At 37.0% G+C, this 25553-nt stretch overlaps 1 protein-coding gene across 7 annotated transcripts in view; it reads left to right on the top strand.

The window, feature by feature from the left end:
- Esrp1 (epithelial splicing regulatory protein 1) overlaps positions 1-24160 on the top strand; it is a 57842-nt gene extending 33682 nt beyond the window's left edge. For 4 of the 7 annotated variants that reach the window (XM_078016903.1, XM_078016902.1, XM_013360101.4 and 1 more), the window contains exons 14-16: positions 12022-12172; positions 15662-15771; positions 22539-24160. In XM_078016903.1, coding sequence (XP_077873029.1) covers positions 12022-12172; positions 15662-15736 — 226 coding nt within the window. In that variant the 3' untranslated portion in view covers positions 15737-15771; positions 22539-24160. The remainder of the gene's footprint in view (positions 1-12021; positions 12173-15661; positions 15772-22538) is intronic. The other 3 variants (XM_078016905.1, XM_078016904.1, XM_078016906.1) reach the window with 3 other exon arrangements.
- The last annotated feature ends 1393 nt before the right edge of the window (positions 24161-25553 follow it).

The raw sequence follows: 25553 nt of genomic DNA, 5'->3' as shown, positions 1-25553 counted from the left end.
TTTTGGGGAGGTTACATGGCATAATGGAGAGAAAATTTTCAGTCTGGAAGTTGGGAGATCTGAGTTTCATACCTTCTAACTGGGGCAAGTTACTTCACATTTCTGGATCTTATAAAATAATGGGATTGGCTAAGCTTTTGGAGTCCCTTTCAGGTCTTTGCTTGTGATTCTAACTTGGTTATGTAAGGAATGACCTCTCATTCTATCAAATTATTTTTCAAAAAAACAAAAAAGAGGTAAAAAGTATCTATTTAGCCAGTGACATTTTTATTGATGTAAAATTTTAGTTTGGCATAAACAATATTCAAAATTTTTAAAAAGCCATTTATACCAAGATTTTCTTTCTTTCTTTCTAAGCTAGTTAGACTGCATGTTTAAAGTACATGTATGAATTTGTGAGGTTTTGAATAAATGGCCTAGAACAAATCCACTGATTCCTGTAGTTGCATTTATTTTCCTTCTTCCTCCAGTATAGTGTTTTTTAGTTGGGAGCAAGAACTTTAGGGCTACCTAATAGTCCCCTTTAGTTACATTCGTTTATTTTATGGGAAGTTTTTCAAACATCAGTAGTATTGAAAATATTTGTTCTACTGGTGAAGAATAGGAAGAAAGTTGTGATAGTTGTCGTCTGGTTGTATTGAAAAGGTTCAGAAGCATGAATAACTGTTCATGGTTGAGTTCCTAGCCAGGCATCTGGCCCAACATCAATCTCTCACCCTCTCTGGACCCTTGAGATAATTACTTAATGCTAGTGGGCCCTGGTTATGAGGAACATCTTTGTCTACCTTTCTTATATCATCAGAGTGTCAGGGGTGGAATGCATTGTGCCTGAGTGCCTTGTGCTGTTCTTGTGTCTGCAGTGCATTTGCAGAGTGTTTAGTTCCATCACTGACTCACTATCTGGGCTTGTCATAAGGAGGAAACTGTTAATAATGAGACCATGAGTCTGGAAGCCCCAAAAGCAGGAGGAAATGACATTTATGGCTTAATCACTTCTGTAGTTTTGGGCTCCTTCCTGTAGATTTTTTTTCAACTAGTAGGTTTAAAGATTATAATATGTCTGTTGTTAAGTCTGAGGATGCAGAATGTAGAGGCACAATGAGTGAAAGACCGTTTCATACACCTACATGTGCACTTTTAAGTACTGCACTGTCCACATTCCTTTTTTTGTCATTGTTTTCGGGTGATGGGAGGCAGTGTGCTGAGGATTGAACTCCATGGTACTCAATCACTGAGCCACATCCTCAGCCTTATTTTGTATTTTATTTAGAGACGGGGTCTCACTGAGTTGCTTAGCGCCTTGCTTTTTGCTGAGGCTGGCTTTGAACTCTTCCCGTCTCAGCCTCCCGAGCTACTGGGATAACAGGCATACACCACCATGCACGACTTGTCGTTGTTTTTAAAACTTGTTATTTATCTACCCTAGGGAAAGAGGGTACAATTGTTTGTTTGTTTTAATTCTTTCTAGATTTACATAACTGTAGAGTGTGTTTTAACATATCATACATACATGGAATGTATAACATCCTAATTAGGATCCCGTTCTTGTGGTTGTACATGATGTGGAGTCTCACTGGTTGTGAATTCCTCTATGAACATAGTAAAGTTATGCCTGATTCATTCTGTCTTTCCCATTTCCATTCCCTCCTTTCCCTTCATTCCCCTTTGTCTAATCCAATAAACTTCGATGTATCTCATTCTTATAACTTTTTTATAACATCCCCAAAGTAAAAATACCTCAGAATTTAAGTTTGTTTATTTTTAGATATCCAAACTTTAAATATTCCTCTGTGAACCAAAGCTCATATTTATCTTTAAATACATATGTTTCTGTAGAAGTGGAATTTTTGAATTGAAGGTCATGTGTGTTTAAGCTAATACTTAACAGTAACTCTTAATGTGTTTTACTATTTTAACTTATATTTCCCCAATTCTATTGAAATTACCTGCACAAATATATGAAATTAAATAAGCATGAGGTCTATATGCTCTTAGTTATATTATAAAAATCTGGCAAAAAAAATTTTAGAGATATTTTGCAATGCTTGGGATCAAACATGCCAACCAAGCACTCTACTCCTGAGCTACAGCCCAGCCTAAGAAGCAAATTCCAAAAACAAAATATTTAATTGTTATGGCATAACGACATTATTTTTTAATCTGATGTGGCAGTAGAGCTACTTGAAGCTTTTGAAAAACTTTCTAAATTTTCAAGTGTATTTATGTCTATTCTTTGATAGGTAGGAACCTTTTGAGAGGAACCTAGGTTTAAAAAAAACAAAAACCAGGATATTAATCAATAGCTCTAGGGCTACAGGTGCTTGCCTACCATATGCAGGGCCCTGGGTTCTATTCCCAGCACAATAAATAAATAGGCAACAGAAGTCATTTATCTGGATACTGGGGATTGAACCCAGGACCTGGTGCTTGACTCAGCCTTAGCTACAAACCTAGCCCCTACACTAAAATATTAAATTCTCACCCTTTTGGGGGGTGGAGGTTGGTGCTACTGACATTGAACCCAGGGGCACTTAGCCACTGAGCCACATTCTCAGGCCTTTTTAATTTTTTTTTTTTAATTTTGAGAGAGTATCTAAGTTGCTGAGGCTGGCCTTTAACTTGCAATCCTCCTGCCTATCTTCCAAGTCACTGGAATTATAGATGTACACCCCACAATTTTTTAATAAAATATGTCAATTCAATGTCAGCTTAATTCAGTATGATGTGCTCTCATTAATGAATATGTTCACTTAGTGATGTGTTCATTACTTTAAAATATAAAAATGCTAATGTATTTTATAGGTTTGAAAAAGTGGTTTTAAAATGATTTTTAATTATTTGAGCTGTTTAACTTTCAGTTTAAATGAGTAAACTGAGCATTTTCTACATGTTCTGTATTAGAAGTATCATAGTTAATAAAAATGTGGACTCTGGTGTAAAGTGGCTGGCAGAATTTGCACCTGAGCAAAGTCAGTGACATAAGGACTCCTACAGCCTGAGGTGGAGGGGCTTTGTCTCCATTTTGTCTCTTCTAACTTGTTGTGTTCAAAAGCTTGGAAGATAAGCTCAGTAGTGACATTGCTCTGAGATATAGTGCCTTGAGTTACTTGAAGAACATTTAAGGAAAAGACATGATACAAAGAATGCTTTTCATCTTATTTTTAAATAAATTAGCAGTCTGAATGTGTGACTGTTAAAAGAGCACCTTGAAGAGCAAATGAAATTACAGCACATGTGACTCCAGTGGTTTTCTTTTCTCCTTTCCCTTGGAGAAGAAGGTTTCAGTTCCCAAGTGACCATGGCTTAGCCAAGATCCATAAGAATTAGAGAGGGCATCCGTTGATGGCCACCCTGCTTGTCACTCCAGATGAGATAGATAATAGTCCAACTTTTCTCTCCCATCACACCAAGTCCTACCTTTTATTCCGACCTATCGTTTTTCTTAGAAAGGAATATTGTTTGCATCAATGCTGTAGCACAGGTGAGAAACACTGCTTCTTCAAACATGAATTACTATAAATGTCTTGCATGTGACTGTTGCCTGGCCTTTTGTAGTACACTGTAAATAATGACAAGTAATATCATCTTGAGTCGGCAAAGGGAGCAAGCAAACTTTTTTTTACCCGTGAATGATGCTTTGCTCACTTGTTTATGTGAACAACTTACAATGGGGGAAAATATTTTCTTAGGATAAACATTTCTTACAAAATCAGCTTATTTTTACATAAGCAATAAATATGTATAATTAGACACTGTCTCAAAATTAAAAAAAAAAAATTAAAAAGGGCTGGGAATGTGGCTCAGTGGCTAAGTGCCCCTGGATTCAATGTCAGTAGCACCGAACCCCCCCCAAAAGGGTGAGAATTTAAAATACACTTTATTATATACTATTTTGAAATTTTTTACAAATAAATGGGAAAAAAATATCAAGCATCTGAAAGATGCCTTTATTTCGTATTTTGAATCCTTATCTATCTTGTTTATGATTTTTTTTTTGAGGTATTAAGGATTGAACCTAGGATTACATATATAAGCAAGCACTCAAGCGACTTAGCTACATCCCCAGCCCCACCACTTTTTTTGAGACAGAGTCTTGATAAGTTGTTGAGTCTGGGCTTCAACTTGTAATTCTCTTGCCTCAGCCTCCCAAGTCACTGGTTGGGATTTCAGGCATATACCACTGCACCTGGCATTATTTTCTTTACTACTACTTTGTCTATTTATTTTCCTATCTGCCTTTTAGTTTTTCTGGTGCTAGGGATTGAACCCACTGTTCTTGCATGCTAAGCATAGCTCTACCATTGAGATCCCCAAGGTCCTATAAATTTGATCGATTAATTGATTCATTGGTGCTGGGGGTTGAACCTAGAGGCACTCCACCACTGAGCTACATCCCCAGTTCTTTTTTTTATTTTATTTTTATTTTTTAGTTGTAGATGAACACACAGTATCTTGGTTTTTAATGTGGTGCTAAGGATCGAATCCACTGCCACACACATTTGAGGCAAGTGCTTTACCACTGAGCTACAGCCCCAGCCCCTCAGTTCTTTTATTTTGTAAGAGTGTCAACTCTGTTACTGAGGTTGGCCTTGAACTTTCAATCCTCCTGCTTAAGCCTCCCAAGTTGCTGAGATATAGGCGTGTACCATCATGCCCGGCACTATGTTATCTTTTAAACCATCTCTCTATTTCACCAAAATAAAAATGTCCTCAATTAGAAAACATTTTTTTTTTTTCATTTGAGTTCAAAATAATCAGTAAGCTACCTGGAAACAGCCAATGTTAACCAATAAACTGGAAAAGGGTTGCTTCTAGAGATAGGTTCTGATTTGTTGGGAGAAAATGGTATGGGTGTGATTATCTTAACTTTTGTGAATGTGCTTCTCTGAAAATTGTCATCTTCTATACTTTGCCCAGGAACATAAATTTCCTTGGATCAGCTGGGCACATGGTATATACCTATAGACTCAGCTGCTCTGGAAGCTGAGGTAGGAGTATTACTTGAGCCTAGGAGTTGCAGACTAACCTGGACAGCTTAGATCCTGACTCAAAAAATAAACAAAAAAGGTCCATGGAATATAGTGTTCTTTTATTGTTTCTTAAATTTTTCATCAACATAATACTTTCACAGTTACTCTCCTGCCCCTTAAACCTCTAAGGATCACTTGGGTTATCATTTTGTACTTTCCATTGAGCAACAGGACTTATTATAAATTTGTAGTACAGGAACCCATTTTCAAATAACAAATTGCTGGAGCAATCTTTAAGTAGACAGATTTGTATTTACAACACAATATGATGATAACTAGTATGTGGTTTATTTTATTTTTTATAGGTTGAATGTAATTGGAATAAATTTATTACTTATGTGACTTTTTCTGTGGTACATAAATTCATAAGTTGGGTTCAATAGTTTTTTGGTTTTTTGGAGGATTTTTTTTTTTTTGTTCCAAAATGGTTTTCTGGGATTTTTTTTTTTTTTTTAAACCATGGATTGAACTCGGGGGTCATTCAACCACTGAGCCACATCCCCAGCCCTATTTTGTATTTTATTTAAAGACAGGTCTCACTGAGTTGCTTAGCGCCTCACCATTGCTGAGGCTGGCTTTGAACTTGTGATCCTCCTATCTCAGCCTCTCAAGCTGCAGGGCTCATAGGTGTATGCCACCATGCCAGGCTCCAAAATTTTTTTTATGTTTGTTGGTTACTTACACTTTTTCCAAGCAGTATGTGCACATACCTGAAGAAGCTTAAAGATCCTATCAGGAGAACTTACAGAAATCCAGGATTCACATGTAGCAGTGAGTACAGAGAGCCAGAGAGCTTCACTATTAAATTTATGGAGAGTGTTGAAGATTTAACTTCTTTAAGGTTTGTTTTGTTTTGTTTTGTTTTAGAGAGAGAGAGAGATTTTTTTTTTTAATATTTTTCTTCTTTAGTTTTCGGTGGACACAACATCTTTAGTTTTATTTTTATGTGGTGCTGAGGATTGAACCCAGTGCCCTGAGCATGCCAGGTGAGCGCGCCACCACTTGAGCCACATGCCCAGCCCTAATATCTTTATTTTTTATGTGGTGCTGAGGATCTAACCCAGTGCCTTGTGCATGGTAGGTGAGCACTCTACCTCTGAGCCCCAGCCCCAGCCCCTTGAGTTTTTATTTTAGATGAAACAGTGGGAGATCTCCACATGAGTATTGACTCCAGGTTTACACTAGCAAGGATCGAAACAGTGTTTCTCCACTAATTTTCCAAATATGCAACCTGTAATACTAGCATGTTGATGAATTTTAGTGAAAAGGTCCATGCAGTAAGTTTACAAAGCAGTGGGAATCAGCTTGCTTTCTGCAGGACTTCTCAGAGCATTCCATATAGTATAGTATCGTCAGTCACTCAGAGGGATAACACAATTCTCTCATTTTCTCTTAACCTGTTTCTCTAACAAGAAAGGTAATGCTTGCATCTTCTTGTCTCTAGGGAAATATAGCAAGTCTCAAATTCTTAATATTGTCATACTGTGACTACCTTTAGTTTGGGAAGTCTCCTGATAGCATTCATTAGTGTTAGTGAAGTCATCCTTTTTTTTTTTAACAGGGAAATGGAATTTTTTTCTACATTGTGTTTCAAAAAGTTTTTACCTAAATATGCAGAGGAACATTAAGGACTGCCGTGGAGGAAGTCTTAGACAAGCTCATAATATTCACTCATGTGTTTCATTCAGCAGTTTCTTAACATGCACTCAGTGTACCTTACCAAAGGAATCTTGGCAGTGGTTCCAGGTAATCCATGTCTTTACAGCCATGATGTTCTCACAGGTTTCTGAATGTAAATATGTGGAAAAGCCCCTCTTGAATTGTTTTTATTTTGGCTTTATCTCATCTCCCAGGCCACTGGTCCTTTGTTCAGGAAACCCAGGAGGGGTTTCTCCCTCAGTTCAAGCACAATCTCTTTGTTCACTTACTTTATGTGATACAGTCTCTTTAGTACTCAGCCACCTTTGAACTCAGAGTTTTGTTGAATTCATTTTGGCTGTAACTGTTTTGTTCCTTTTTAGTGATGATAATTTGTGAACTTCTGTAGCTTTTGAGTAGATGTAACTTTATTGGCTCCTTTCATAGGTGAGACATTAATATTTTGACACTGAAGAATCATTAACTTAGAAGTACAATGAAGGTTGCTAGCACAGTGGCTTACACCTGTAATCCCAGCTACTGAGGAGGATGAGGCATGAGGATCACAACTTCAAGTCTAGCCTGAACAACTTAAACAGTCTTTTTCTTAGTTGTTGTTAGACATTTATTTATTTAATATATGGTGCTGAGAATCGAACCCAGTGCCTCATGCATGCCAGGCAAGTGCACTACCGCTGAACCACTAGACACTTAAAAAATAATAAAAATGAGGGCTGGAGCTGTGGTCATTGGCAGAGCGCTTGCCTAGCCTGCATGAGGCACTGAGTTCCATCCCTACCACATAAAAATAAACAAATAAAATAAAGGTATTGTGTCCATCTACAACTAAATAATAATAATAAATAATTAATAATGTGCCAGGCGCAGTGCCGCACACTTGTAATCTCAGCTCCATCACCAGTCCTTTATTTGTTTGTTGTTGTTTTTTTTTTGTTTTGTTTTGTTTTTGAGTTAGAGTTTCACTAAGTTGCTCATGCTGGCCTCAAACTTGTGATCCTCCTGTTTCAATTGCCTGAATCACTTGGATTTTAGGCATATACCACCACATCTGACAGGAGTTTTTTTCCTTTTTTTTTTTTTTGTCTTTTTATTACTGGGATTTGCCTCCTTCCCAAACTGACAGGAGTTTTTTTGATTGCAAAATTTCTTCACATATTTTAAATATGAAATGCTATAAGATATGATCTACAAATATTTTCTCTCAGTTTGTAAGTTGTCTTTTCATTTTATTGTTGGTGTCTTTTATAACATAAATTTTGGGGCTGAGGATATAGTTTAGTGGTAGAACACTTACTACAGAAGCAAGACCCTGGGTTCAATCCCAGTTCTGAAAAAAAAATTTAAGTTTAATAAAGATTATTTCTGCCTATCTCACTTTTGGTGTCATATCTAACTTTGTGCCACAAAAATTTATTACCATATTTTCTTGGAAGTGTTTTTCTTATATTTAGCTCTATAATTCAATTTAATTTTTTTTGTGTCAGTAAATTCACTCTTTTATCTGTGGATACTTCATTGTTCCAGCACCATTTATTGAACTGAACTTTTTTGTTTTGTTATTCTTTGGTGCCAGGAATCAAACCCAGGACCTAGTGCTTAGCACATTCCAAGTACTCTCCCTACCACTGATGTACAAGCCCAGCCTAAGTACCACTTACTAAAAAGAGTATTCTTCTCACATGAAATTGCATTTGAATACTTGTCAAAAATAACTGACCATTGAGTGCTGTGGCACACACATTACAGGATTACATGCCTGTAATCCCCGTGGCTTGGGAGGCTGAAGCAGGATGATCACCTCAGCAAAATCGAGGTGCTAAACAACTCGGTGAGACCCTGTCTCTAAATAAAATACAAAAAATAGGGCTGGGGATGTGGCTCAGTGGTTGAGTGCTCCTTAGTTCAATAGCCAGTACCCAACCCCCACCCCTACCCCCCACCAATCAATTGACCAAGAGTGTGTTTCTGTTTTCTCAATTCTGTTCCATTGATATATATGCCTATCTTCACACTAATACCACAACGTCTTGATTATTGTAGCTTTATAGTAAGATTTGAGTTTGGGAAATGTTTAGTCTTACTTTCAGTCTTTTTCAAGAGAGTTTTCTATTCTGTCTTTCTATTCTGTTTTTTAAATAGATACATTTTAGCTTTGTTCAGCCTTATCAAAATTTGCAAAATAAAGCCATTGCAAATTTTTTTCTTTTTTATTTTTCCTATGTATATGCATGTGTGTGTGATGCTACTGGGAATCAAACTCAGGGCTTCATGCATGGTATGTAAGCCCTCCAGCTAGTTATAATTTTGACAATTACAGCATGAATCTGTAGACCACTTTGGAAGGTGTGGCCATTTTAACAATATAAAGTTTTCTATTCGTGAACATGAACTTTTTTAGTTGTAGATGGGCATAATACCTTTATAAAGTGATTCTTTGTGAATTTAGATGTACAAATTTTGCACTTTTAAGCTTTTTTTTTACAGGTATGTTGTTATTGTTGTTGCTATTGTAAATGGACTTATTTTCTTAGTTTTTCTTGTTGTAGTGTATAGAAATGCAATTGACCTATATTCTGTTAACTTACTGAAAGGATTTATTATAGTAGCATTTTAGTAAATTCCTTTTGATTTCCTATATGCAAGTTCATATTTGTCTCTTGTTATTTCTATTCTATAAATTACTCATTTTTGCTGACCAGTAATTCACCCAAAAAAAAAAAAAAAAAACTTGGAGTCTAGGATTTAAGTTGCTGAAAAATTTTTGATCCCTATCAGGGATCAAAATTCATTTCTATTGCATATTTGATTTTCTTTATGATTCCTTGTATACAGCAGCTAATCTTTTTTTTTTAAGAGCTTGAGAGAGAGAGAGAGAGAAATTTATTTTTTAGTTTTCCGCGGACCCAACATCTTTATTTGTATGTGGTGCTGAGGATCAAACCTAGGTCGCACACTCGCCAGGCGAGTGCGCTACTGCTTGAGCCACATCCCCAACCCACAGCAGCTAATCTTTATTGTGAAAAATAAGTGTAGGAATTCAAGTTGTATTTAAGCTTCATCAGTATGTGCTACTTTAGAAGCTAAATAATTGTCCTTTATAAGCTTAAGTCTCTGGTTATATAAGTTTTATCTTTTGTTTTTAATCTTGAGTGTATTCTGAGGGTACTAAGCTTATAGATCTGTAGGCAAAGGTAATAGAATAATAGAATAAGCCAGGACAGTACCATAAAAATTAATAAATTAGAGCCAGGCATGGGGGCATATACCTGTAATCCCAGTGACTCAGGAGGCTAAGGTAGGAAGATCACAAGCCCAAAGCCAGTCTCAGCAACTTAGCAAGGCCCTAAGTAACTCAGCAAGACCCTGTGTCTAAATAAAATATAAAGAAGGGCTGGGGATGTGGCTCAGTGGTTAAGCACCCCTGGGTTCAATCCCCAATACCAGAAAAAAAAGAAAAGAAAAATAAATTAATTAGTATGCTGAGAAAATGACCAGATTTTCATATCTTACGTGGAAAAGTCTGAGTAACTAGTAATGAAATACGTGTAAAAGATCAGATCTTTGAATGGTAGTGGTTGTATAGAAGAATAATGTTGAAGTTGAGAAATCTGGGTGGTTCTTCTAGTTTGGCAAAGAGCTAATTGGTTGTGTTCAGTTAAGAAATTATTTAACTTTTTTTTTTTTTCTTTTTCCCCTGGCACTCGGTATTGAACCAAGAAACTTAACCATGTTAGGCAAGTGCTCTAACACTGAACCATGACTTCATTTCTATTTCTACCTCTGTAAAAATGAGAGGAGGTGTGGCTGATGATTGCCAATCCTATGCCAACCCAAAATTCAACATTCCCTCTGTCTCAAGCCTCTTGGGTATACATTCGTTAACTTGGAATCTCTAACAGTAATTATCAACCTTGGTTTCCTTAGGGATTGGTTGAACTGCTTTACATTAATGCCTTGTTTTGCTTTTCTTCAGTTTATAATTCTTAATTTGGTTGGGCAGGCTCTTAGGAATAAAAATCTCCTTAAATGATTCTAATTTACAAATAAAATTGAGGGCCACTGCCTCAGAGACTTAAAAGTTCAGAACAGTTTTGATGTCATGTAATATTTTTGAGTTTCCATTATTTTACAAATGATGAAATAGACATAGTAATGAGTAAGAAGAGGGAGATGGCATGGTATTTTATGGAGTAATTTGATAGGTTAAATCATTGTATCTGAAGAACAGTTCTGTGAAACTACAATGATGGTAACCATTCCCAGTTAGCAGATAGGAAAGTTGAATTTAGAAAAGTTGAGCTGCTATAGGTTACTGTGCTTATATGAGGAGTATTGGTTTAGAGACACATTTAATATAACTCATCTGTTCAAATTATGTAAGATAGATACTCGAAAAGATTTTTAGTGGCTCCCATTTTGTGTTTGTCTTTGAAATAGGATAATACCTAGTTAGGAAGAGGAATAGGAGATAATAATCTAAAGTTGGGAGTCTGTATTATTCTTTAAGCCTATGACTTGTGGGCAAAAAAGGTCCCTATGTGTATTTTAAATTACAGTTATCTAGCCACCAGTTGTGATAGAAAGCAGATAGAGTGGGGGGCAGTGTAAAGTTAATTGTGAGAGTAGCATAGTGATTGCTGGGGTTGCCACATGAAGTTAGGTGTTCACTTGGCTTGTGTTCCTTAGAGGTAACTGCTTCAGGTAATACCAAGAAGACCCATTAATCAATATTCTCTTATTAATGGTGACTATTTTAGTTTGTTATGTATCCCTTCCAACTCCTCCCAACTCTCATTTTTAAAAATCCTGTTGAAATAAATAACTAATAGATGCTATCCTCCTTTGCTTTGCTGTATTATTATTTTGCTGCATATTTGCTTGTGTATATATAGGTAGAATAGTCTATTCTTTGGAGCAATTATTTTGGATACTTTTCTCTGGTTATGGTTCCTTTTAGTCCTTTGTAGTCATGCCTTAGTATTCCTGATAACTAGCCAGTTAATCATCAGTGTGCTGGGCTTTGGAAGTGGTGCTTTGTGGTTGAGCGATTGTGAAGGCTTAATACTCTCCTTCCTCTCCTTTTAAGAATCTGAGAGATTTGGGAAAGCCCTGCATTTAACTCTGCATTAACCTCACTGCCTTTCAACTCTTGGCTTTTGCAAAAATGTGAGACAGAACTGCCATGGTGTTCTTACCTGTCTTAGGAAAGATAGCTCTGAGAAGCATAAGAAGGGTCACCTTAAAGTCCATTTCCTTAAGTAACTAATGTTTTTAGAGTAAATATTCAACATTGTCTGTTCCTGTTGGTTCACTGTGCTTTCTCTTCCTTTAGCCCCCCAGGTTCGCCTAATAGTCTTGGCTACTTCCCTACAGCTGCTAATCTTAGCGGTGTCCCTCCACAGCCTGGCACGGTGGTCAGAATGCAGGGCCTGGCCTACAATACTGGAGTTAAGGAAATTCTTAACTTCTTCCAAGGTTATCAGGTCAGTAGCTTGAAGAAGAAAAATCCTCAGTGCCCTTATTATTTAAGTTTGCTTTGTCTAAAGAATGCAGCCAGGAAAGAAACAGCTTCTCTGAAACTCTCATGTATAAGTATGTGCTAATGGATTTACTTATGAAAGCAAATTAGATGCAGAGTCAGTGTCTAGGAAGTGAGTTCAAATTCATCCTCTTGACAAGATTAAGGCTTTTCTATGCCGTCTTAATTCTTTCCATTTAATCTATTGGTTTTTGTTTGTTTGTTTTGTTTTTTAAAGACTTATTGCTACTTTGAGAAGCTCTTCAGGGAACAGAGCAGTACAGTGTTTTCATCAGGAATTGGATTGGTCAAGGAGGCATTTTGTGAGAAGTTGGATGTCAAATCCTTGATTTATAGAGAAAGCACTTGGGCTGGGATGTAGCTCAGTGGTAGAGTACTTGTCTAACAAGCATAAGGCCTGGGTTCAATCCCCAGCACTTTCAAAAAAAGAAAAAAAGCACTTAAACATGGAATTTAAAGTTAAGTATTTAAAAGTGATCAGTCTGGTACCTAATCTGGGTAGGAAGGGATACTGCCTAGCCTACTGGAGAGCCTCAGTGGGTCCTTAGAATGAGTTCTGGGGTAATCTGTGAATCTTTCATTGGATGATCTGCTACTAATTCTAGTGAGGCTGATATTTGCTCTTATCAAGCTTTTTCTAACACTTCCTGTGTCCATCAGCTATTCTCTGGCTTAAACTAAAGAATGAGGTACTTTTTGGCAAGAGCTCTTAACAATGACAAAATCTGCTCATTTCCAACTCATCTGGGCAGATACCTTTCCTTTCTCAAATCACTTAATTACCTAAACCCTGAATCCCCTTTCCTGCATTGTCTAAAAATAAATAACTTGCACTAGCAAAAAATTGCCTTTTCTTCCTGGAGCCAAACTTAGTTGGATTCTTCTAAGTTGAAAAACTGTTATGCAGAATAGTTAAATCCTTAAATAGCCCTAGAGCTTTTGCAGCACAGCACGTAAGGGCTATGTATGTGTCTGCAGAGGCTGTTTCATCCTTAGGATGGGTTTACAAGTTGGGATCTATGAGTCATAGAGGATTGTGATCTGAGCTAAAATGACTGATGATGCTATGTGCCCCAAACCTACCAAGTCACCACAATTGTCTTAAGGCCTTTAATGTATCAGAAAATATTCTTTGCAAGTAAAGAAAATCCATGAATGATAACAAAAGACTGAATGGAAGTAGACAAAGTTATCTTTTATTACTGCCTGGCTTAGCACATTCTTACCTAGAATAAAAGTAAGATTCTTACTCATTCTTATTCTAGAAATAAGTTGTTTTGTTGGTTTTTTTTTTTTAGAGTTAAGTAGATACTTTACCCTTCCCTAAAAAATTATGATGCTTTAAGGAGGGTCTTGAAAGGGTAATAATGTCACTTTAAAACTATATCTGGTTCATTAGATTGAGAAGCTTTTCCCAGAAATTTATTGACCAGATAGTTTTAAGCTCATAGAGGAAACATTTTATTTTTTTTCTTTTGGCAGGGGGGCGGGGGGGGGGGCGGGTACCAGGGATTGAATTCAGGGGCACTTGATCACTGAGTCACATCCCTAGCCCTATTTTGTATTTCATTAGAGACAGGGTCTCACTGAGTTGCCCAGTGTCTCGCTAAATTGCTGAGGCTAGCTTTGAACTCATAATCATTCTGCCTCTGCCTCCTGAGCCTATGGGATTACAGGCATATACCACCATACCTGGCCTTAATTTTTGTATTTTATTGGCCTATTATAGCAAATCCAAGGAGTTTTCAAGTTTAATGGTCAGCTGGATTAACTTCTTTTTAGTTTGTGTTGTATTTTATGTTCACCCTGAATAAAATTAAGCAGTCTTGCACATAAGTTAATAATGAGAATAAGCAGAATTGTTCTTCTGAAAAGAGTGTTGTGTCTGGCATTTGTGGTTATATATTTTACCACAAATATATAATAGGGATTATTTCTATATTTATGAAGAATACCTGGTTCAAAAACGAGCTAAAATAACATGAGTCTGTAGCAGTTATTCTCTTTTATTGTGTGTGGTGCTAGGGATTAAACCCAGGGCCTTGGGCGTTCGAGGAAAGCACTCTACCAACTGAGCTATATGAGACAGGATCTCACTAAATTGCTTAAGGCATGGCTAAATTGCTAAGGCTGCCCTTGAACTTCCAATCCTCCTGCCTTAGCTTGCCAAATTGCTGGGATTACAGGCAGGCACCATTGCACCTGTCCAAAGCTCATATTTTCTATTCTTTAAAAGTCTGTGTCTTCTGCCTTTTTATTTGTTGTTTCCTGTTCTCAGTTATTCATGTTACAGCCAGTCTCTATAGATTCCAGATTTATTTGATTTGGCTTTGTCATAAGACAGTAAAATTAGCGGATAACTTCTTAAGAAAACTGTTAAGTGTAATCTGTATTTATCTTTACAGTACATTTATCACTGTTGTTGGTTTATGGGAGGTTTTAATTTTATTTCTGGTTATGACTAAACTTACATAATTTTTCATGATAATTGTATTCATATACATTAGCAAATACCAAGGAAATAATTGAGTAAATGACATTCATTAATGGTCTCTGATTCTGTCATTTAAAAGAAGGTAGAACTTGATGTAATAACGGCATATATCATTTTATAAATACATTATCATTCAAGATAAATTTTTGAACGCCTTTTCCCCCAAATTTCTTCCATAATTCCAGCTTTGTGTTTTCCATAACTTCATTTGGGCTGGGAGCTAAAAAGCCAGAAAGAGGAAAGATTTACAAAAGAGAAGGAGTTCTGATGGTTAAAGCATGTATTGGAATGGGTTCTGCTATCATGTCTGCTTCCTTATAAAGTTAAGCCACCTGAGTTAGGTCTATTTTAATAAATGAGAACAAAATTTCTGAAGACAACATATAATGAAAGTATTTGTTAATGAGGGTGTCATTCTGATCAATATCGTCAGCTTATGTGTTTTAGTGGGTGGACCTCTTGTTCTGAAAACGATTCCTATATAATTCCTTTAACTTTTTTCCTTTGCTCTTACCATTCCTTTTGCTATCAGTGGCTTTGCATTTCAATCAGTGCTGGTTTTCATTTCTCCACAAAGTTATAACTTTAGTCAATGTCTCTGGATCACTCACTACTAAGATTTTTACTTGGTGCTCAACAAGAGAGTAAGATTGATATTTTAATTATATTCAGTACTATTTTAAATTCATTGGGTTATTGGGAGATATTGAGTACTGGGCTTATTATAAAATGCCTTGCAAATTATTGATGCTTTATTATATGATATCCAGTCATACTTGGAAGTATCATGGAAGTTACTGCTCACAAAATCTGAAGGTTTGGTCTCCAAACAAAATTTCCATGACACTTTGTTGGTAGATATATTTGGTTGAAATAATAACCATCCATAGTGACAGCATGTCCATCTTTTGATCTTTTTTGTTTTGACTTGCATTTTAGTATGCAACCGAGGATGGACTTGTACACACAAATGACCAGGCCAGGACTCTACCCAAAGAATGGGTTTGTATTTAAGGGTCCCAGCAGTTAGACCATCCTCAGAAAAGAAGGTAAGGCTTTATGACACACAAGGTAAATTATTATAAAGGACCAAAGAGAGAGGCCAAGTATCTGAAGTTGTTTTAGGAGTCAAAGGAGAGTTTTCTTCTTCTTCTTCTCCTTCTTCTTCTTCTTCTTCTTCTTCTTTTAATGGCATTATATAGGGAAAACCTTTTTTTTTTAATTATTTTTATTTTGTTTATTTTTATGTGGTGCTGAGGATCGAACCCAGTGCCCCTCACAAATGCGAGGCAAGCACTTTGCCACTGAGCCACAACCTCAGCCCTCTTTTTCTTCAATGTGATAATGAGTGTCAGAAAACTAAAAGTAATGAAGACAAGAATTAATTTTGTCATCTAAGAAGAAAGTAATTAAGCAATATTTACAGATGAGAGTTGCATATTGTTTGGGGGCAAGAGAAAACTTTTTAAAAGTATACAACTCAGCCAGGCACACCTGTGCTCCCAGCTTTTCAGGAGGTTGAGACAGAAGCATCCTCTGAGTCCAGGAGTTTGAGATCAGATTAGGCAACATAATGAGACCCTGTCTCTAAAACAAGACAGACAAAAGTGCTTATTTTCCAAAATGATTGAAAAGGTTTTCATTGTCTTTTTTTTTTCTCTTCCAACTCTGTCTTCATGGAAGTGGGGCTAAGGATATAGCTCAGTGGTATGCTTACCTAGTATGCACAAGGCCCTAGTTTCAATCCCCAACATTGCAAAAAGTAAATGAAAATATAGGGAAGGAATCCTGATTAAGGTTAAAATAATTTTTTGGAGGTTTTTTTTGGTCCCTTAATTTACAACTTCTTCCTAAAGGATGCTGGCATTCTGTGCAGGATTCCCAAGGGATGGAGTTGTAGGGACATGTTGAGGAATCATTGTAGTTTATTTCTTCATATCTGATTGTTCGATTTGCTAAAGTTGGTGTACTGGCATGTCATTTACTAATTTTGTTTTCATTTTCATAGCTAACACCTCGTGGACTTGAATCATATGGATTCTGATTTGGAAATGGGTTTGCTAAAAATCTGTTGACCTTGAGAATTCACAGCTTAGAATCTCATCATGAGCTGTGGAAACTTTAGTTTTAGGTGAAGATTTTCAGATCTGCCATTTTCAGTGAAGTTAGGTGTTGTGGTCCTATCAAAGAATATCAATATATATATATAGACACTTTGCAGTGGGAAACAAGGTCTTTAGCCTGGGTCACAGTAGTGAGTTCATGTTATTCTAGTAGCTGTTATGCTTTTTAGTACCTACTTTGGAACACTTTGCTCCTTGAAGTGTACTCAAAAGACCCCAGGGTCATTTCATAAGCTATTGACAATGCCCAAAGGCCCTCCTGGGAAGCAGACTTGATGTCTGGCTGGATGAAATACCTCCTCAGATGACTAGGGATGCTTTTTGTTTTGTTTTTCTCTCACTGTTCAGTTCCAGGTTTCTTATTCCTTAGGTCTCAAGGGCAGTGTCAATCTCTAAATTTCAATCTGTCAACAGTGCTTAGCTATAGTTGCATTTTGTGTGTGTGTAGAAATGAGAATATTTTAGAAGTGACATATTTCTGCTTTGTAAAATGGGCAGAAAATTAGTGCTGTGAATGTGACTTAACATGATTTTCTGTGAGAATCAGGTAGATTAATTTAAAACAACTTTTACAAACTATTTATATACTTATTTTGCAATGCTGGGGACTGAAGTTAGGGCCTTGTGCATATTAGGCAAGTAGTCTAGCCCCAAGGTACATCCCCAGCCCTAGGTTTTACAAACTATAAACTTCTATATTAAGTCAAATACCTTTTGTTGCTGTGATGGCAATAACTTAGTCAAAAAATTTAAAGTTTTGTGTGTGTGTTTACTATCATCTAAGTTGCAGGCATAATTCAGATTCCATCAGTTTTTTTCTACTGGTATCCTTTCTCCATTCCATGATCCAACCTGCATTCCCATTGCATTTAATTGTCCTGTCTCCTTAGTGTTCTCTGATCTGTGCTAGTTTCTCACTCTTTCCTCATTTTTTATGACCTTACCAATTTTGAAGTGTTTCATGGATTGACTTTCAGTTTGAATTTGTTGTTTTTCTTGTGACAAAGCTGGGCTAATGGGAGTTGGGAAAGACGGTCCTAGAGGTGAAGTGCCCCTCTCATCACATGGCAACCACAGGTGTGTTATGCCACCTGACATTGCTGTTGCTGTCATCCTTGGTCTCTTGGTTGAGATCTTGCTTCATAGCTTTCTGTTCTACAAAGCTATTGTTTTTTCTTTCTCATGTTCTGTTCACAAGAGTTACTGTCTTGCTCACATTGAAAGAGGAGAGAAGTGTTTACCTACAAATATTAGTAACTTTTCTGTAAGGATGATTTGTTCCTTCTCCCCTGTTATTTATATAGTCATTTTTCTGTATCAGTATAGACTTGTTATAATATTTATGTGGTACTTTGGGTTATTATTCCAGTACTACAATTTTTGTTTTTCAAATTGTTCTAGCTTTGGCCATTGGAACTCATTCAGGTTGGCTCATTTGCCCCTTTAAGATGTTTCCATACTTTAGGGATTTTTTAATTTTTTAATTTCTTTGAATATAACTGATGTAGGCTCCTGGTTCTTAATTTTCTCCCTTATCTTGGGTTTTAACCTACTTTGAGTACTGTCCTCCCCCGTCCCTTTTTTTTGAAAGAGTATTTTCTATTCCTTCCATGTAATATATTCTGAAGAATTTAGATTGTATAGACCTTCTAAATGACAAGGGAAATTCCTATAGAGAAATTTTCTACAAAAATTATAGTATTTGGGCTGAGAATATAGCTCAGTTGGTAGAGTGCTTGCCTTGCATGCACAAAGCCCTGGATTTGATCCCCAGCACCACAAAAATAAGTAAATAATTAAATAAAATAATAGTATTTACCTGTCTTTCAGGTAAGGTGTTGGTTGCAATCTAAAAATATAAACATCCAGTTTCTACACTGAACTATGTTAAAGCTTTAGGTTGTAAGATCTTGTGCAGGATGCTTTATTAAAACAAAAACAAAACCTTTAACTAGAGTCTATTTGCCTTTTTTTCACTCAGAAAAAATAGTAAAACTGATCCAAAATAGCAAAAACACATAGGAGCTCGGCACCGTGGCAAACGCCTGTAATCCCAGCGACTTGGGAGGCTGAGACCAGAGGATCGAAAGTTCAAAGCCAGCCTCAGCAAAAACAAGGGTTAGGGATGTGGTCAGTGGTCACGTGCCCAAGTTCAAAATCCCCGGTACCAAAAAATAATAATAACACATAGGATTTTTAAATACCTGATGAAACTTTAATGTGGAAAGTGGCTAGAGCATTGGTCATTCAAAAGTATTTACAATTTAAGTGTTAAGTTTGGGTTACTTTTGTGGATGGAAAGTGATCTCTGGGTTTTGTAATATAATTTCTTTGGCTCATATTTTAGTTTCTAACTCCCCCTCCCCCGATTAATAATATTTTTAGATAAGAAATAAGTGGCTTTCAAAATTAAACAGGTTCTCTCTTCTAAGTAGTATTTATATTAGTTGGTGAAGAGCTAAATAAATGCCAAGTCTATTGATTTAAATGAGTTTGATTAAACAATCTGGTTTATGACTAGGCACAGTGGCACACACCTATAATCCCAGCTTCTTGGGAGGAAGAGGCAGAAAGATAACAAGTTCAAGGCCAGCCTCAGTAACTTAGTGAAGACCCTATCAAAGGGCCTGGGGATGTGGCTCAAGCGGTAGTGCGCTCGCCTGGCATGCGTGCGGCCCGGGTTCGATCCTCAGCACCGCATACCAACAAAGATGTTGTGTCTGCCGAGAACTAAAAAATAAATATTAAAAATTCTCTCTCTCTCTCTCTCTCTCTCCTCTCTCACTCTCTCTTTAAAAAAAAAAAAAAAAGACCCTATCAAAAATTTTAAAAAGTACGGGGTTGGGGGGTGGGTTGTGGCTCAGCAGTAGAGCACTCGTCTAGTTCATGCAAGGCCCTAGTTTCGATCCTCAGCACCACATAAAAATAAAATAAAGGTATTGTGTTCAACTACTATTAAAAAAATAAATTTAAAAAAAAAAGTGCAGGTTGGGGTACTAGGAATGTAGCTCAGTGGCAGAATGCCCTTGCACTTCATTTCCAGTATCTTGAAAGAAAGCAAAAAAAAAAAACCAAAAAACTCTTTTGAGTTATAGGTTTTATTTTATCTTTTACATATGAGGAAAAATACAATTTAACAAGGAAAACTCCCAAATGACTTACACTTTTCAGAAAAACGTGAAAATTAGTATAAGAATAAAATATTACAACTAGTCAGAATTGTAGAGTTTTTAAGGTTCATTCCAAAGGACATAGCTGCTATTGGTGGAACTCTGGTATCTCTCAAGACTCTTGTGTACATAATACTTTTAATGACAGATTATTACAAAATAAAACATTGTTTTAACACACATCTTACTAGAAATGAAAGATTTGAGAATGTTTGCAGTTAAAACTCTCAAATTGTCTCTGTACCATTAATATTTGTTTTACTGTAGCCAAAGAGGGAGAACATTTTCTCTGTATCCTTCTGAGTTGTTTTTTTTTCCCCCTAACAATATAGTCTTGTAGTCTTATAGCTAGACACTCAAACGACACTATATTCCACCGGATTAAAAAGCAGTTCTGAGACCAGGCATGGTAGTGCACATCTGTAATCCCAGAGACTCAGAGGCTGAGATAGGAGGATTGTTGGTTCAAGGACAGCCTCAGGAACTTACAGATACCCTGTCTCAAAAAAATGAAAGGGACTGGGAGTGTAGCTCAGTGAGAAAGCACTCCTGGGTTAATTTTCCCTGCCCCCCAAAGAAAAAAGCAGTTCTAAGTGGTTAGGGATGTGAGTGAGTGGTAGAGTTCTCAGCATGTTTGAGGTAAAGGGGTAGGGTGGACAGGGGAGAGCAGGGGGAAAATCTAAACTTCCTTTTAGCATCTTCAGGCTTTTTCCACATCATAACATAGTATGAGCGTGTAATTTTTGGCATCTACAAAGTGGTGTATAATAGAATGGGCTACGAATGAGGAAGGGGGAACTCATTGATTGACAACTGACAGGTCCAGGGCTCACTGAGTTGGCTGAATCTGAAGGCTTACTTTCAGTCAAGTTCTCTCCATGTTGTACCCACAGCAATACTTGGTTTATACCCTTTCATTTTCAAGTCCAGAAGCAAACCAGGAATTGAAATTCACTGGTGTGACTCCAAGTCCATCTCTGAAACCACCATGGTTTGGTTATCTAGGGCTCTGAGTGGCTGTGTCTGGGTCACTCCTTTGGCACAGTGGTAAAATTGCCTCTTTATGGACTTGAGATTGGATGAGGCTAGTTCATTAAGCAAAATTAGGGTGGTGTTGCCAATAAAGGATATAATTGGGCAATAGCATTGGATAATTGATAAGTTTGCTTATCAGTATCCACCTTTCAATGCAGTGTTTCATACCAAGGGCTAAGTTGTTAGTCACTTTGTAAACCACATTTTAAACATGAATTCTAACAAACCAGTATTTAAGTAATTTTTAAATACCTGATTTTAAATGTGTACCAGTTATACAAATTGCTATTATGAAAGCAAATTTACTGCTGACCATATTTCCAACTGCTCATATGAAACAAGACTGAACTCTGAAGAGCTAGTTCCCTTTCTGTCTTCATCCCTATTTCTCATTTACATGCAAAAGTGTGCATAATGCCGAAAGTTTTCTTGCTAAGTTTTTGTCTGTGGTATATAATTAAAAGCATAGAGGAATCTATGCAGTGGTTCAAATCTCAGATATTCTTATTACAGTTGTCGTTTTGTGTCTGAGGAGATTGGTTTCAGGATGCCATGATCAGAGATGCTCCAGACCCTATGTAAAGCCGTTTAGTATTTGCTTATAACCTACACACATCCATATGCTTTGAGTCATTTCTGGATTACTTATAAAACCCAATACAGGGCTGGGTCTATAGCTCAGTTGGTAGAGTGCTTCCCTTGCATGCACAAGGCCCTGGGTTTGATCCCCAGCGCGTACGTGCATACACCCCCATCCCAATACAATATAAATGCTATGAAAGGAGTTGTTAGACACTATTTTTTTTTTAATTTTTTTTAAGTTGTCGTTAGACACAGTACCTTTATTTTATTTATTTATTTTTATGTGATGCTGAGGATCAAACCCAGGGTCTTAGATAGCGGTAGGTGAGAGCTCTACTGCTGAGCCAGAACCCCAGCCCTAGATTGTAATTTTTAGGGAATAATAAGAAAAGTTTGTGTCAGTATAAATTTTTTTTTTTTTTTTAAATGCTGATTGAACCCAGGAAGTAGTTCCACTGAGCTACTTCCCCACTCCTTTTTACTTTTTAAGACAGGATCGCTCTAAATTGTCTATATTGGCTTTGAACTTGTCATCCTCCTGCCTCAGCCTACCAAATTGCTGAGATTACAGGCGTGTGCCACTGCTTCTGGCTTTCCTGAATTTTGTTTTAAAGAAGTGTTTGGTTGAACGCACAGATCTGGGTCCCACAGGTGTAGTAGCTTAATCATTCTGTGCTTCATCTCTAAAATGGGGATAACATGATAATCTGAAGGGGAGTTATATATGGGGATGGAATAAAGGGATCCATATAAAGGTGCTAATCAATGAGCTGGCACATAAAGTTCATGTTTATCATTATTGTCATGTGTTGGTGATTCTTATTAATTGGAATGTTTTTCTTAGAAATTATTTGAAATTTCCTTTATTAATTCTAACAACATTGCCTTTTACTCATTTTTTTTCAGTGTTTGAAAGATGTATGGTGATCCTGAAACCATCAGACACAAGAAAACTTCTAGCAACTTCAGGGGAAGTTTATCTACACTCAGGCTGCAGTATTTTCAGCAAACATGATTGGACAGTGGAGCTGTGCCTTATCTTTTGGTGGAGTGAAAAATTTGAGCCAGTGAAGCCAAATCCTTACAGCGAAGCAGCTCCTTGCTGAGTGCAAATAAGCATTTAAAATGTGAATTTGAAATCAAACGTCTCTTATTACTTTCAGCTAAAGTGGCAGCACAGGTGTTTCCTAAGTTTAAGTCTTGGATTAAAAAATATTCCACTGGTTATCTACCATCTCCACCATGAACCTGTTATGGAAGCTTCATTTCTGTATATCCCCCCTCCCTTTTTTTTTTGCCATCTCCCTGTTCTCTGCACAATCATGCCTTCTTGGCTAAGTAATTCAAGCCCATGGCCTTGGACACGTAAATCACAAACTTAAGGAATAAAATAAAACTAATATTTTCCGAATTTCTTGGCCATCATGATGTCTTATAGTTAAAAAACAATTCACATGATTTTTAAAACACCTGAGGCAAGCTGGGGGGTTGTGGCTCAGTGGTAGAGAGCCCTTGCCTAGGATGCATAAGGCCCGGGTTCAATCCCCAGCACCACACAAAAAAACAAACATCTGAGGAGAAAGGTAATACCCTCCACAACACATGTATAGTTGAAAGGTTTAGATCTTTTTCTCAGCAGGTACCAGTTGTAAATAAAAATGAAGTAGGGGCCAAAATGCGGAACCAAAAATGAAGCAGCTACATGTAGGTAGTAATTTCTAGATAAACCTGCAACTGAATATTGCGGCTTCTTATGTATTATTTTATATTGTACTTTTTCATTGTTGATGGTTTGGACTTTAATAAGAGAAACTCCATAGTTTTTAATATCACAAAAATGAGACTATTTGAACAGTGTATTCTAGAAAGCAATCTACTAACTGAAGTGAATGCTTGTACATATTAATATTGCCTTAAACCTTTTTCTCTACTGCCTTAACTATCAAAACAATTAAAACTTTTTAAAAGCATAGGACTGTAGTCAGCATGCTAGACTGAGAGGTAAACACTGATGCAGTTAGAACAGGTACTGATGTTGTCAGTGTTTAGCACTATGTGTTTAGCTGTGTTTATGCTACAAAAGTGCAATATTAGACGCTAGCTAGTACTGCTGCCTCATGCAATTCCAAAGAGGAAAAAAGGATTTAATTAAGTGCACATATTTCTTTGTTACTCATATTGTCCTTTGCTTGGATGCAATGCCATGCAGATTTTTGTGGCTGCTATTTTTATTTACTTTGCCTTACTTAGATTAACACCTTGAATGGAGAGCCAAATATTACTCTTTACCTGACCAGCAATGGCCCTTTAACTGCAACAGGGGAGGGAGGAGAAAAACATCCCAAAATATTTTTGTGTGAAAATTGGCACTTAAGATCAGATAAAAAAGTTATTTGTACTTGATGTCTTAATATGCTCTCTGCCCAAAGCTCTGAAAGACTAATGTAGTCAGAAATACTTATAACAATACTACTGAGTTTTTGTAGAATTGTTACATTTGATAATAAAACTTGCCTGCTTAATCTCAATGTTTGCATTCTTTTTTTTTTTGTAATTAGAAGTTAGTGGTTGGGGCTGGGAATGTGGCTCAGGCGGTAGCACGCTCATCTGGCATGCGTGCGGCCCGGGTTCGATCCTCAGCACCACATACCAACAAAGATGTTGTGTCCACCAAGAACTAAAAAAAATATATATTAAAAAAAAATTCTCGGGCTGGGGATGTGGCTCAAGCGGTGGCGCGCTGGCCTGGCATGCGTGCGGCCCGGGTTCGATCCTCAGCGCCACATACCGACAAAGATGTTGTGTCCGCCTAGAACTAAAAAATAAATATTAAAAATTCTCTCTCTCTCTCTCCTCTCTCACTCTCTTTTAAAAAAAAATTCTCTCTCCTCTCTCTCTCTTTAAAAAAAAATTCTCTCTCTCTCTCTCTCTCTCTCTCACCTCTCTCTCCTCTCTCACTCTCTCTTTAAAAAAAAAAAAGTGGTAATGGTAGAAGCATGTAGGTGAGCCTTCTTTTCCTGAGGTGTAAGGTTTTTTTTTTTTCCCCCTGTTTACCATAAATAATTATACTCAAGATACTGGCTAAACAATCATCCATCCTTACATAAGTCATTGAGGAGTTTTTAAAAACTTAACCACTACGCTCATCCCCAGCCTTTTATTTTGTATTTTGAGGCAGGGCCTCAATATGTTGCTGAGGGCCTCACTAACTTGCTGGGCTGGCTTTGAACTTGTGATCCTCAGCCTCCTGTCTGTGGGGATTAGAGTTGTGCACTGCCATATCCAGAAGTCATTGAGATTTTGATTTTTTTTTGGGGGGGGGGGTAACTGCTTATTGCCCCAAGCGTGCTCTACCACTGAACTACAGTATCCTCAGTTCTTTTTGAGACGGAGTCTAAAGTTTCTCAGGCTGGTCTCAAACTTGTAATCCTCTTGTCTCAGGCCTGAGTGGCTGGGGTTCCAGGCTTATGCTACCACTTCCAGCAAATTTAATGTCATACTAGCAAAATTTTTTATCTAGTATGATTTTGTACATTTTAAAAGTTAAACTAGGCATGGTGGTGCACACCTGTAATCCCAACTAGTTGGGAAGCTGAAACAGGAGGATTTGGAGTTCAAGGCCAGTTATACAACCTAGCAAGATCCTATCTCAAAGTTAATTCAGAGTCGCTTTTTACACTGAACTATACAACCAAAAGGGTCAATTTGGTTTGGCTGCTTCTGCCATCTACTGGGCATACATACTGGCTTCTAAGGATCCCTTTACCAGAGTGCATCTCTGCAGGATTCTAAAAATCATAATTGTTGATGTTTAATAATAGTTTACTTGTCATATGTAAATTGTTAAGGTGATAAATCATAATTTTGATGGAAAACATTTTCCCCAAGTCTTTGTACTCTTAGTTTTAAGTAAGTCTGACT

The sequence above is a fragment of the Ictidomys tridecemlineatus genome, chromosome 7 (genome assembly GCF_052094955.1).
Source record: "Ictidomys tridecemlineatus isolate mIctTri1 chromosome 7, mIctTri1.hap1, whole genome shotgun sequence".
NCBI classification, from domain to species: Eukaryota; Metazoa; Chordata; class Mammalia; order Rodentia; family Sciuridae; genus Ictidomys; species Ictidomys tridecemlineatus.
This window is presented reverse-complemented; position numbering and strand designations above follow the sequence as displayed.